This window comes from Branchiostoma floridae, chromosome 15 (assembly GCF_000003815.2).
Source record: "Branchiostoma floridae strain S238N-H82 chromosome 15, Bfl_VNyyK, whole genome shotgun sequence".
NCBI lineage: Eukaryota > Metazoa > Chordata > Leptocardii > Amphioxiformes > Branchiostomatidae > Branchiostoma > Branchiostoma floridae.
In genome coordinates, this window is record NC_049993.1 from 3,348,776 (window position 1) to 3,362,774 (window position 13,999).

The following is a 13,999-nucleotide window of genomic DNA, read 5'->3' on the forward strand; positions in this document are numbered from 1 at the left end:
ATGGCGGAAGTTGTGTTTGACACCTTTTTGTGGTGATAACAATTCAGTTTTGACGACGATTTCTATGAAAACACACAACAAAAAAATCTTTTAGACAAGTTTGTGCAGGAAATTTCAAAAGAATGAACTCAGGTTCATTGGATTTTTGGTGAAACAACAGACTTTCCACATGTTGAATTGTCCATACAAGAACAAAATCACAGTAATATAGCAAACAAATGTGAAAAATACATTGTTAGAACCAAAAATAGTGATTTTCGGCTAAACTGCCTGTCAACAATCGGTTGCCATGGCAACAAAAAATGGAAAATTTGTCAAATTTCGCAACATTGTTGCCAACAATATTTTAAGAAAACTCACCAAATTTGGTAGCTCTAGCGTAAGCCGTTCTGGCGTTATAAGGCATAAAAGTTAGCGCAGGCCTCAAAAGCCCCCCCCCCCCGTCTGAATAGGGTTAATGTATTATCATACACTTAAAAGTCAGCAGCATTATCAAGTTTGAAACAAATTTCTATGTAATAATATATAAACAAAATTTCGTCAATAACTTCAGGAGCGGAACAGATTCCATTGCAATAATCAGATTTTTATATTTTCTTACTATTAACTTCCAAAGGTGTTGCAAAAAATACATAACGAGCCTCATTTCTATCGGTGCAGACATAGACGAATGTTCCTCCAATCCGTGTCTAAATGGTGGAACTTGTGAGGACGACGTCAACGGCTACACCTGTACTTGTGCTCCTGGTTATGATGGAGATGACTGTGAAACGGGCAAGTTTTGCAATTATAACTCACCCATTTTACATAGAAATTCATTAATGGCATTATTTCGAGAGAAGGGGTATTCTTAAATTCTCTATTTTAATTGTTTAGTTTGAAGTAAAAAAAAATGTCTTTAAAATTTAAAGTAAAAAAAAAAACATTTGTCACAACACCTTTTTGCGGTGATAACACTTTTCATTGTTGACGAAGATTCCTATGAAAACACAAGACATTTTGAAAAAAAAATAGATTACACAAGTAAATATTTGTGCCGGAAATTTCAAAAGAGTAAACTTAGGTACACTGGAATTTTGGTGAAACAACAGACTTTCCGCATGTTGAATTGCCATTTCAAGAGTGTTTAACGAGACTCTTTTCTATCGTTTCAGACGTAGACGAATGTGCCTCCAACCCGTGTCAAAATGGCGGAACTTGCGAAGACAGGGTGAACGGCTACACCTGCACTTGTTCTCCTGGTTATGATGGAGATGATTGTGAAACGGGTAAGTTTTCCAATTATTAATTTACTCTTGTACAATTAAAAATCTAGACGGCATTATTAAGTTTAAAACAAATTCTTTTATGTCAGTCAAAACCTACTGGAGCAGGACAAATTCCTTAGCAATAATCAGATTTTTACATTTTCCTACAATTAAATTCCAAAGGTGTTGCAAAAAATACACAATGAACCTCATTTTATCGGTGCAGACGTAGATGAATGTTCCTCAAATCCGTGTGAAAATGGCGGAACTTGTGCGGACGAAGTCAACGGATACACCTGTACTTGTGCTCCTGGTTATGAAGGAGATCATTGTCAAACAGGCAAGACTTTTCCTTGAAAAATAATGTGTTGATAAATTGGCTGAAATAACAATTTCATTCCCGCAGTGCAATAGTAGCTTGATACCATGTACTACTGATATTCGACATTATAAAAAAAGATTCCCCCAAGTATCCGACCGTTTCTCTTTAACAAGTTAACGATAGATGGGAATAATACCTTCTTAAGCTGCCACATTTTTCGGTAAAATCTGTGCTGAAAATAATGGTATTCTGGCTAAGGATTTGACAAAACAATTTGATTGTCGTTGCAGATACAGACGAATGTGCCTCTGCTCCGTGTCAAAATGGCGCAACTTGCGAAGACAGAGTGAACGGTTATACCTGTACCTGTGCTCCTGGTTATGATGGAGATGATTGTGAAATGGGCAAGTTTTCAATAATGTCTATCTTATTGTGTATCGTGTTCTGTTTACGTCGTTAATTTGATTGAAAGAAAGCTTTAGATGTACTATATCGATAGATTTTGTCTGAAGTTTAAAATTCCTTTGAGATTAGTATAGTATAGATAGATGAAAATCTTGATACGGCGTAAATATCTTCATTTGTGTTGATAACACTTGTTCTGTTACTTTTGATTTTTAATGGTGATTCCTATGAAAACGAAATTTAGTTTCAGAAGAATGTCTTGGACAAAGTAAATAATTATTTTGTGATGGAAAAAAATCAGAAGTAAACCATGTTACAATTTAATGAAATCACTTTCACTAGACCACAGTGCATTTGACTTGCAATGTCTTGAATGATCATGACTAGATCTTTTTAAAGAGCTTATTTTCTATCGTTGCAGACATAGACGAATGTGCCTCTAATCCGTGTCAAAATGGTGGAACTTGCGCGGACCAAGTCAACGGCTACACCTGTACATGTGCTCCTGGTTATGATGGAGATGATTGTAAAATGGGCAAGTTTGCTATTATTTCTATCTTATTTTGTACCGTTTTCTGTTTACGTCGTTACCTTGATTGAAAGAAAGCTTCAGATTTACTACATTGATTTTATCTGAAGTTTAAAATTTCTTTGAAATTTCAAGTATATAAAATGACAATGTTAATACAACGTAAATATCTTCATTTGAGTTGATAAAACAAAGTTCTGTTACTTTTATAGTTTTCATTTTTAATGCTGATTCCTATGAAAACGGAAGACGTTTCAGAAGAACCTCTTAGAAAAGTAAAGAATAATTTTGTGCGTGAAAATTCAGATTACATTATTGAAATGACGTACACTCTCTTTTTGTGCAGAGTAATTGACTTTCTTTATGTTGAGAATGGTGGCGAGTTTGTGTTTTTTTTCAACGAGCCTCTTTTCTATCGTTACAGATGTAGACGAATGTGCATCTGCTCCGTGTCAAAATGGCGCGACTTGCGCCGACGAAGTCAACGGGTACACCTGTACTTGTGCTCCTGGCTATGAGGGAGATGATTGTGAAATGGGCAAGTTTTTTTATTACCTTTTTTTACGTTGTTAATACTTCATGTATACTTCAGGTCTGTTACTTTCAGTTTTCGACATAGATTCCATTGGAAAAGCATGACGTTTCAGAATTTCTTGATCAATTTAATCTATACATACGAGCGAGACGCATGATTGGGGGTATAATCATTTTTTCAATGGTAAACAATAAAAATGACAGATAATTTTTTCTCCACAGGAGAAGAGTTACATACATTGGTGGTTGTACAGTATATACATTGATAGTTATTTGTTTACGGTGGTTGTTACAGAGTTCTTGTTACGGTTGTGGGTGGGCGGGGTTTCTCGTCCGCACGCGTGTAAGGCGGTCCGGGAATGAGGCCCCGGACTAACGCGCCTGCCTGGAACGAATTAGCTGACCCTGGCGGGTCCGTGTGTGGTCGACTCCTTGGATCAAAACATAAATAAACATAGTTTATTTTAACCGTAAATGAGTATTGTGTACCGAAAAATTGAGAAGCAAATACAGCTGCATAAACGGAATCCCTTATATAAGTTTTTCGTAAAGAAATTGACATTTAATAATATTTAATAACTCGCCTCTGTTGTATCGTTTCAGACATAGACGAATGTGGCTCCAATCCGTGTCAGAATGGGGGAATTTGTGAAGACAGAGTGAACGGTTACACCTGTACTTGTGCCGCTGGTTATGATGGAGATGACTGTGAAACGAGTAAGTTTTTAATCATTAATGTCTTCTACACCTGGATTTGTTAATTGTGCTATCTACATTAAAACATGTTTTGAACTTTAGAAGAATGCTAACGCTTTATCTCCAACACTGTACGTAAACTATAGGGACTTACCACTCTAAAGTTTCGGACGAACTTCCTCACAGAATGATCCTTATCTCCAGCATGCTAGCAGCGACGCCAGGAACACACCACTTTTGCAGCAGGGGCTTTCTGATACTCATGACCCCCTCGTGCAAAAGTTGTGCGTTTCTGACTTCACTGCAAGAGATAGAAGCGTCGTTCTGTTGAGTGGCCTTTTAAGGTCTTGTTATGCCGTAACTATTAAGAAAAATGCTTTTAGAATGTCGAATATAATTGCAAGAGTTGTTGACAGACTGTTCTGTATCTCGTCACAGACGTAGACGAATGTGCCTCTGCTCCATGTCAAAATGGTGGAAATTGCTTGGACCAAGTCAACGGCTATACCTGCACTTGTCCAGCTGGCTATTATGGAGTTCATTGTGAAACAGGCAAGTTTTCCAATCATAGAGTTCTTCTGTTACTGGAAATATTTTAAGACCTTGTTTATAATACATCAAGTTAATTTACATGTTCCTGAAACCTTACAAAATACATTTAAAAGTGCTAGTAATTATACCTACATGGCCAGAATTCATTCCTTTCCAATTTTCATTGATCTATTCCATTACCATACTTAATTTTCGCCCGATTTCGAAAGAAAAAACTCATTGCTATGTAGAATATTATTGTCAAAGGAGAACGTTTTCTAATTATGTTGTTTAAGGAGAGTAGATATATTTCCAGTCTTTATAGATTAGAAACACAATATTCCGATAGAAATATAGATACCCTCAAATCATTTATTGTCACAAATCAATAATTTTACCAAAGAATTGATTTCAACATAACAACCCTCAAACATCGTCGATGCATAGTTTGACGCATAGGATCGGATGCTTTTTAAAATCTTAAACTTATTTCATTTCAATTCAAAACTATCCCGCCTGGTGCATTGCTATACATGTAATTATGTTTTGATGTTTCTTAAAGTAGAAATTATTCCTTAATAGGCAGGGCAGTCTGCAGAGCATGGGGTGATCCTCACTACTACCCGTTTGACGGAGGAGCTCACCACTTCCAAGGACCGTGCAGGTACATCCTAGCTAAGGACTGCGGCAACAGCAGCGACTTTACCGTGGCGGCACAGAACGTACCGATCTGGCCGGGTGCGGGTATTTCTGTCGTGCGTGAAGTATACGTGGAGGCACACGGCTTCGTGGTAGGAATTCAGCAAGGACGGATTGTCACTGTGAGTAACAATACCAATTATTTGCGATTATAAGCTAATTATCATACCAGCACCAACCCTTACTTCACAAAAAATACATCTTTGTGAAAGCTTGCGCCATTGTCGTTACTACAAGCTGGCCTGAATTGCAGCTAATTAAATCAATGTCATGAATACTGACAGACATTGTTGTAAGATGCATTCTGAGAATATCTGACACATTATATTCCGACAATATATTTTATGATGGTATGAAATTATGTATTGATTTGATATTATTTGTACCAATGACAACGATGCCAAATACTACAAGTACACTAAATGTCACTAAGACCCCTTTACAAACGAAGAATTTAGCTCGGCCGACTTGTCGGTTAACTCTAAGTTGGCATTTTCGGCCAGAATGTGACGGGCAGTTTTTTTTTTGCTATTATGAGGGTCTGGAGCAATTTCTAGCAGCTCGGCCGGCGTTTGCAAGACACTTGCAGCTGCGCTTAATTTCGGCCTCGGCGGCAAGTGTTGAGCTCGGAGAGCTCTTTAATGGGTTGTCTGTACCTCATCTAGAGCTTGTCCGAGCGCCATACTTGCTCGGGTTTCTTATTAAAACAGGACGCTATTCCGTCTGACTTTTGACAAGTTGGGCTTGCTTCGGACGAGCGTCTTGTTGGTGTCACTGAGAGCTTTGCAGAGATCCGACAAAATTTTAATTGTCACCTAATCAATTTTACACCTGTGTTGAATCCGTGATATGATAATACAGATGATGATGCTAAATCTTTAAACGTTGTAAGTCATCTTTAGTGACATGCATGATTCTTTCGTGAACAAGGTCGGTGGAGTGCCACACACTCTTCCCCTCAGCCTGGCAGGTGGTACGGTTGAAGTCAGTCTGAGCGGACGGTTTGTCCGGGTTCTCTTGTCAAACTTCAGCGTAGAAGTCGTCTACGATGGTTCTCACGAAGTCAAGGTAACCTAAACTAAATAATGTTATAACTTGATATACAGAATGATGTATTACCATCAGAATCGAAGGTAGCAAATAACGCAGTGCAACCGTATATGTAACATTTACTAAACATCCAGACGTTGTCATTGTAGATTCAATTGCTACTAGCCTATTTTACCTAAAAAAAAGTAAAAAAAAAAACTTAAATGAAATATAAAATTAACTTCTTCCAACCCATTGAAGGTGGTGGTTCCGGCCGACTACTGGGGACGGATGTGTGGTCTGTGTGGAAACTATAACGGAGACACGAGTGACGACTACATGACACCAGACGGAACCATTGTTGGAGACTGGAACACCTTCGGAAACAGTTGGCTCACCGACTCTGCGACGTACGTTCTCTTGATAGTAATTAATGAGCTAATATGACTTGACAGACTGATTAAACAAACGATTATGGCAGCGCCCAAAAATTTGCAAAACCTCTTGCGAGGTGAACTCTAGGTCTGCTATTATATCGTAGAAACATGTTTTTTAAAATGCAATTTTCTATTCATTATACATTTGTTTCCGTCAGTTGTCCAGGAGGTCAGCAACCACCCCCACCTCCCCCTTGTAACGACGCCGTCCAAGCAGCTGCCGAGTCGGCTGATAATTGTGGGCTCCTTAAAAATCCTGTTGGCCCGTTTGGTGTCTGTATTGGCACCGTGGATCCTGAACCTTTCTTCACCAGCTGCGTGTTTGACATGTGTGCATGGAACGGAAACACCATAGGACTTTGTCAGAATCTGGAGGCGTACGTCGAAGCCTGCCAGACAGCCGGTGTGGTGCCGTTTTCTTGGCGGACAGAAGAGCGATGTCGTAAGTTGTCTGTGACATTGTTGAATGTTTGGACATTGTTCTAAGCAGTACACAAATTTACAACATATTTCTGTTTTTTACTTTGTCTGCCTTCCTACTACACTTTTAACGCACCGTTCTTGTCTGTTGCTTTCCACTTTTTCAGTTCCTTTTCAAATTGAATGCAAATGTCTTGTCCTATCGGTCTTACTTGTCATCTTGTGAGGACATATTTTCAATGAATATTCTAATACATTGCTTGGGTGCACCAACAGTGATTTTTTTCTCGATTCTGATTCTCAAAGAAACGAAGATTAGCACGTCGTATAACAACAGATGGCAAGTTTAGCACCTGTTTGTGATGCATTGTATCTTACATTCTTAAATCATTCTCTAAACCAAATTTATTCTTGTTCTTAACAGCCGAAGTCTGCCCACCGAACAGCGTGTTCTCTACATGCGCTAGCTCCTGTCCTGCGACGTGCGTTAACCCCAACTCAGAAGAGCAATGCCTACTCGGCTGTGGAGAAGGCTGTAAATGTAACCCTGGCTTCCTCCTTAGTGGACAAGAGTGTGTTCCTGAAGAGCAGTGTGGCTGCACCGACGATGAAGGGCGTTACTATATGGTTAGTATGCTTCAATTCAGAGCATAGCCTAAGTATTACCAAATGAGTAAGATGTATACCTTTTTAATTACTAGTCGGCCTAAATACGTCATCAGCACCCATAGTGTCATATTTTACAGTGATACATGAAATTCTATGTGTATATTACACGTATGTTTCAATGTGCCAATGTCATTTAGCTTGGAGAACGCTGGAGAGAAGACGGACAGAATTGTATTTGCGACGAGGGAAATGTCATCACATGTGCTGGTGAGCACAATATTCTTTTATCTTCAGAGAAGTGGATGCTAGAGGCAATCCTCTACTTTAAAGGAGGGTATCAGGTTGCCGAAGCCTCGCCCTTTGCGTTTACCCGTACCTACACTGTATAGTGTATACGTTACATCTTCCAAAATAAACCATTAAAAAAGCAACATCGAGTTCTCTCCGTGTTTCAGCAAAGTAAAATATATGGATGCCTCCAATATTACCGCGTACGTAAGCTTTACAATATTGTCGATTTTTTCTAACGCCTGGTTTAATAGCTCATAAACGAATGTGACCTTTTCTTTCACAAAGAATAAATACCTGAATAAGAGTGGTTTAAATGAGATCGAAATTCCAATCATTTTACACGAAATGAGCAATAAAAGCGATTTTAAATTTTCTGTTTTAGGTTAATCTAAAGTTCTTTTTTAAACTATTTCTAAGGTTTGCTCCGTACAGATTTGAGCATTTAAAAAACGTTGCCTATTGGAAACAAAACGTTAAAGGTGACACCGTTTGTATTCTTAACTTTAACCTGAAAAACACAATTTTATCCATATCCGTGCCATTCCTTAAAATCGGGTAGCAGCACCACTTTACAAGTACATGTTAGAAACATAATAAATATTTTGAAGATAAAGCTTTTAAATAAAGTATAATGATTTTTTTTTCCTTTGATAGGTATGGCTGTCTTCAGGGCATGGGGCGATCCTCACTACTATCCGTTTGACGGAGGAGCTCACCACTTCCAAGGACCGTGTAGGTACATCGATCACTGCTAGCCCAGAAATGCGTCATTCGACCATTCTTGCGTCTTATAGAAGCGTTGGATTAGGGATTTGCGTCATTTGTTCATAAGACGCAGCTCTGTTGCGTCTTTTTCTGAGCAGCTTTAAAAGTGCGTCATTTGTCCATAAGACGCAGTTCTGGTACTCCCAGTTGACCAGATTTTGCGTCTTTCTGAGCAGCTGTTTATGGACGTAAAATGCGACATTTGTCCATAAGACGCAGTTCTGGTTAATCCCAGTTGGCCTGAATTTGCGTCTTTCTGAGCAGCTGTTTATGGACCTAAATTGCGACATTTGTCCATAAGACGCGGTTCTGGTTAATCCCTGATGGCTGGATTTTGCGTCTTTTTCGTGCAGCTTTTTATGGACTACAGTTGGCACTCTACTTGGCAAGCCTGGCCGCGCGTGCGAGCGCCATGGGGGATCGGGAAAGCGTGTCATTTTGCCGGTCTATAAACTCCCGAAGGGTTTTATGGACCGCGCCTACAGTTGGCGCTGTAAGCGTAGCCGACAAGGCACGTGCGAGCGTCAGGGGGGCAAATCGCTTTTTCTGCCGGTTAAATTCTTCCGAAGGCTTTTATGGAACCGTAGGGTTGGCACTGTGAGTGTGGCCGACAAGGCGCATGCGAAGGGAATCGGCCAACATGGCTATGGACCAAATTGCGACGTTTGTAAATACGACGCAGTTCTGGTCACTCCCAGTTGGCCAGAGTTTGCGTCTTTTTCCGTGAAGCTGTTTATGGACGTTTATGCGAGCGCCATGGGGGATCGGGAAAGCGTGTCATTTTGCCGGTTTATAATCTCCCGACATGGCCCCGCCACGGACAAGAGGAGAACGTCTAGCGCTACTGCTGACCGTACATGCAGCATTCTCTGTGGTTATGAAACGATCTTTCGGCGTACGAACCTTCCGCGCATGAGATCGTGGCCGCCCCTGAACATGTGGCCATGTGGTGAAACGGGTCAAAGATAACGAAGAACAGCAGATGCGGTTGTCTTAAAACAATCTGATTTGACCCACCGAGACGTGATACACATCCAGAAGTTATGTAACTACGAACGCGGAAAAGTTACAAATGGGCAATTTCGGACATTTGCAGTTAAAACGGACATTGACAATCTGGGGCAACAATTAAGGCCTGGTCACAATTGCAAGATTGTCGCCGTCTAGATTGCAATTCTTTGAATGACGGACGTGGAAAAGCGACAATTTCTTGGGAAACTGCGACAAATGCCCATTTCCAGGCCCACACGGGTTTTAATGGGTGTGTAAAATGTCACCGTCTGTTTTCACCCTCACGCCCCACGCTGTTCAATGCACACTTCACACCTACTATCGCGCATGTTGCAACATCCAGCTGGATGTACCCGCCGAGGGACCGGTATTTCTATATATAACGTTAGATAATATATGCACTCGTCCACCTTTCTTTTTGTTGTTATGGATTGCGTTGCGTTGCTATGTGGTGATTGGCAGCGGCACACATCTGGTCTTGCGCATGCGAAGGGAATCGGCCAACATGGGTATGGACCAAATTGCGACGTTTGTAAATACGACGCAGTTCCGGTTACTCCCAGTTGGCCAGAGTTTGCGTCTTTTTCCATGATGCTGTTTATAGACGGTGTCATTTTGCGGGTTTATAATCTCTCGACGGGTTTTATGGACCATGCCTAGAGTTGGCCAACATGGCCCCGCAACGGACAAGAGGAGAACGCCTAGCGCTGCTGCTGACCGTACATGCACATGCAGCAGTCTCTGTGGTTATGAAACGATCTTTCACAGTGTGGTGTTTCCTTTGACAGTCTAGTACAGTGCATCATTTTGACTCTAAACCAGCACTACATGCACAAAGTATGAATGGAAATGTGACTTTTGTACTGTTGTATCCTGATTACAAAAAGGCTGCTTAGCTTCAAACTTAGTTCACAAAACCTTTGTTTATTCACATAGAAACAGGCATTCAGTCACTAAGACTATCTACATGTATTCAACATATACTTATCATGTTTTATACAATATATGTTGTCATTCTGTCAAAAGGTATACAAAAAGGTATCTTGACTCTTGGACATTGATTAGCACCTAGACCCATTCTCACAGTACAAGAGTCAATTGGCACACAATGCAAAGAAGATAGTAACGAAAAAATATTCACTTGACTGTACAGTTCTTGGATTGATATTTCAGGCATTAAATAATCTCAAAACATGAATTACTGAAAACAGGTGTTATACATGTATATGAAGCCTGTGTTCGCGACGTTCAGATGGACCAGACATTGAGACAATTCGATTTTTTTCGGGCTATTCAAATTTAAAAATAAACTTACAAAATGCATTTTCAAACATAATAAAACACCATGTTCATTCTCTTCCCTCCTTTATAGTGCTACTAAATCCAGACATGATCCAGCTGTTTTAAATACCTAAATTGATAGTAGCGCTGAAATGCGATTCTCAACACACCGCGACCACGTTCTTGTGCGTGGAAGATTCTTGTGCGTGGAAGATTCTTATGACGAAAATGGCTGTCAGCGCCCGCTGGAAAAGAACTTCTAAGCGATGGTATACGTATGACGAAACATTTACTTCGCTTTCAGAACACTTCTAGTAGATCGGTCACCATAGTAAACACCAGCGGCCGTGTATGGCCGTGATGGAGGCCAAATTGATACTAGTAGGTAAAAAACGATGTTTTTCTCAGTGTTTGTAGGGAGTATTCCTGAAACAGTTCACTGAAAGTTAGAAGGGTAAACATCTCTTTCAAAGTAAAGACTAAAGACTAAAACAAAAGTTCAAATATTAGAAAAATGTCTACATCCACCCCTAACGACATGTAGTTCAAAGGACTAGGTAGGTAGGTAGCTAGCTATAAGCGCACAAAAGACTTCGATATATTAAATTACAATGTAGACATGTACAGGTAACAGCGAATTATAATCTTGGCATTTTAATTGTCACAACATGTTTAAAATCAGTGTGCAAAAAACAACTTGTTCCCCCTACTAACCCTACATGACGAAGTAACACATCTAGCACGTGCATCGCTTCTCACAGACGTCCCAGGGCTCTCCCGGCGCAAAGGGCTGTCTGACAGCGGGAATCAAAGAAGGGGGTTTAAGATTACATTGTCTGTAGAGGGGTACAAGAGACTCCTAGAAGTTTAATATATATATATATATATATATATATATATATATATATATATATAGGGAGAGAGAGAGAGAAAGAGAAGGAGAGAGATAACATTTCTGTCTAGGTCTATAGAGTCTAGATTGTAGACTGTTCATATAACGAGTACCATGCAGATTGAGACTACAGTACCGTATGACATCGTTTTGTATAGCACGCAGATGGCATGACCTTTCATGTAGAAAAGCTGTAAGGTCAAGGCTGGTTGGTACATTGGCAACATTATGGAGGCAATCGCTGACAACGATAAAACGAGTGGCATTAAACCCAGCAGTCAAATGCCCAAAACTACTAGTATGCAAATGTGTTCTACAGATTACAGAAATATTTTTATTTAATCTCAAAACTATGCAAATATGTTTTGAAGGTTAATGAAGTATATAAATACTACCGCTAAACTCAATGTTTGTATTAATATCAAATTATGCAAATATGTTTTGCGGGTTGCTGAAATGTTTCAATTAATCTCTATTATGCAAATATGTCCTGCGGGTTAATGAAATATTTATATTAATCTCCAATTATGCAAATATGTTCTGCGGGTTGATGAAATGTTTGAATTAATCTCCAATTATGCAAATATGTTCTGCGGGTTGATGAAATGTTTGAATTAATCTCCAATTATGCAAATATGTTCTGCGGGTTGATGAAATGTTTGAATTAATCTCCAATTATGCAAATATGTTCCGCGGGTTGATGAAATGTTTATGGCAACATCACTAAACAAAATGTTTTTCACAGAATGCATGGTACATTATGCAAATGCTGTCATAGTTGCTCAGTGTGTACAGTCTCCCGCGTATTGTTGTTGGCATCTCATCTGCAAGGGCAAAAACAAATGTTTTGTCGATAGACATCGGACTAGACACGTCCCACTTAAAGAAATTTGGACGGCATTCCCGCATGAATTTGATTTTAAAACTGTCGTCAGCGATTGCCATCACCTCGCCAACGTACCATCCTTCCTCGTAGGCCACACAAACCATGTGGCCTACTTCGATGTCAGCCATCTCCGTGTCACTCGGCGGATTTTCCTCTGTCGGGGGGTCCCCAACAGCATCCTCCTCTGACGGGGCGTCCCCAACAGCATCCTCCTCTGTCGGGGCGTCCCCAACAGCATCCTCCTCTGTCGGGGCGTCCCCAACAGCATCCTCCTCTGTCGGGGCGTCCCCAACAGCAGCATCCTCTGTCGGGGCGTCCCCAACAGCATCCTCCTCTGTCGGGGCGTCCCCAACAGCAGCATCCTCTGTCGGGGCGTCCCCAACAGCATCCTCCTCTGTCGGGGCGTCCCCAACAGCATCCTCCTCTGTCGGGGCGTCCCCAACAGCATCCTCCTCTGTCGGGGCGTCCCAACAGCATCTCCTCTGTCGGGGCGTCCCAACAGCATCCTCCTCTGTCGGGGCGTCCCCAACAGCATCCTCCTCTGTCGGGGCGCCCCCAACAGCATCCTCCTCTGTCGGGGGGTTCCTTCTGCCGTTGCTGAGAGGCCCCGGGTCCCTTGATGGCCTAGTGCCCGTCTTTGGCCAGACAAAGATACTGGTCTTCTGTAGAAAAAAAATGTTGTTGCTATAATTTTTTTGTTGGCATGAAGTTGCTAGCGTGTCGGAACATTTACACATTACTACTAGATATTTCGGAATATAAGGATTTTGGAATATACGTCTAACTTCTTCCCGTTCATTACCAGTAAGAGCTATAGTTTATGTGCAACAGACACAGTACAGTTGAGTTTGGCCGGATGTTTTTTTTTACCCCTGTCCTACCTATATAGTTTCCAGAACCTCTGCAACACTTCTAAAGCTTACATTTGGTCACATTGTGCTGTGTAACTGTGAGCTACTGGCCTCGAAAACTAAATCAAATTATGAAGGTACTCGGGAAAATAAATCATGCTGGGTTTAGCGGGACAACGGTTATCATTACTACACAAGCTGTACACGTGTAACGAGGTCGAGCTGAAGTTTTCACAATGGTTAGGAATGTGTTACTCCACCTTGAGCTGACTCCACTTGGTTTTCCCCATGTAGGAGTGTGGCAGGTCAAACTCATCTTTCGAAATCTTTTCAACCAGGACGGCCACGATCAGGTCGTCCCTCTTCAGGCCTCCTGGCAAAACTGCATAAACGTACGAACACAGCAGGGTTCCGAAGAGTTAGTTTGTTGCTGCGGTGCAATGCACATAAGTAAAAAAAATCGAACGACAGTCATACTGTTTAGTGATAAATCATTATCATTTTTTCCTGTACGGAAAGGCAGTGTCGCACTCTTGATCTGACAAATATAATTTTCTATATTTT

The 13,999-nt window shown here is 40.8% G+C and overlaps 1 protein-coding gene across 1 annotated transcript in view; it reads left to right on the forward strand.

Annotated features, from left to right (window-relative positions):
- The window catches only part of LOC118432187 (IgGFc-binding protein-like), a 71,485-nt gene continuing 57,486 nt past the window's right edge, over positions 1 to 13,999 (forward strand). Inside the window, exons 1-12 of the mRNA XM_035843716.1 lie at positions 1 to 32; positions 617 to 774; positions 1,155 to 1,268; positions 3,641 to 3,754; positions 4,172 to 4,285; positions 4,847 to 5,085; positions 5,894 to 6,031; positions 6,254 to 6,402; positions 6,588 to 6,871; positions 7,274 to 7,476; positions 7,656 to 7,725; positions 8,404 to 8,489. Coding sequence (XP_035699609.1) covers positions 1 to 32; positions 617 to 774; positions 1,155 to 1,268; positions 3,641 to 3,754; positions 4,172 to 4,285; positions 4,847 to 5,085; positions 5,894 to 6,031; positions 6,254 to 6,402; positions 6,588 to 6,871; positions 7,274 to 7,476; positions 7,656 to 7,725; positions 8,404 to 8,489 — 1,701 coding nt within the window. The remainder of the gene's footprint in view (positions 33 to 616; positions 775 to 1,154; positions 1,269 to 3,640; positions 3,755 to 4,171; positions 4,286 to 4,846; positions 5,086 to 5,893; positions 6,032 to 6,253; positions 6,403 to 6,587; positions 6,872 to 7,273; positions 7,477 to 7,655; positions 7,726 to 8,403; positions 8,490 to 13,999) is intronic.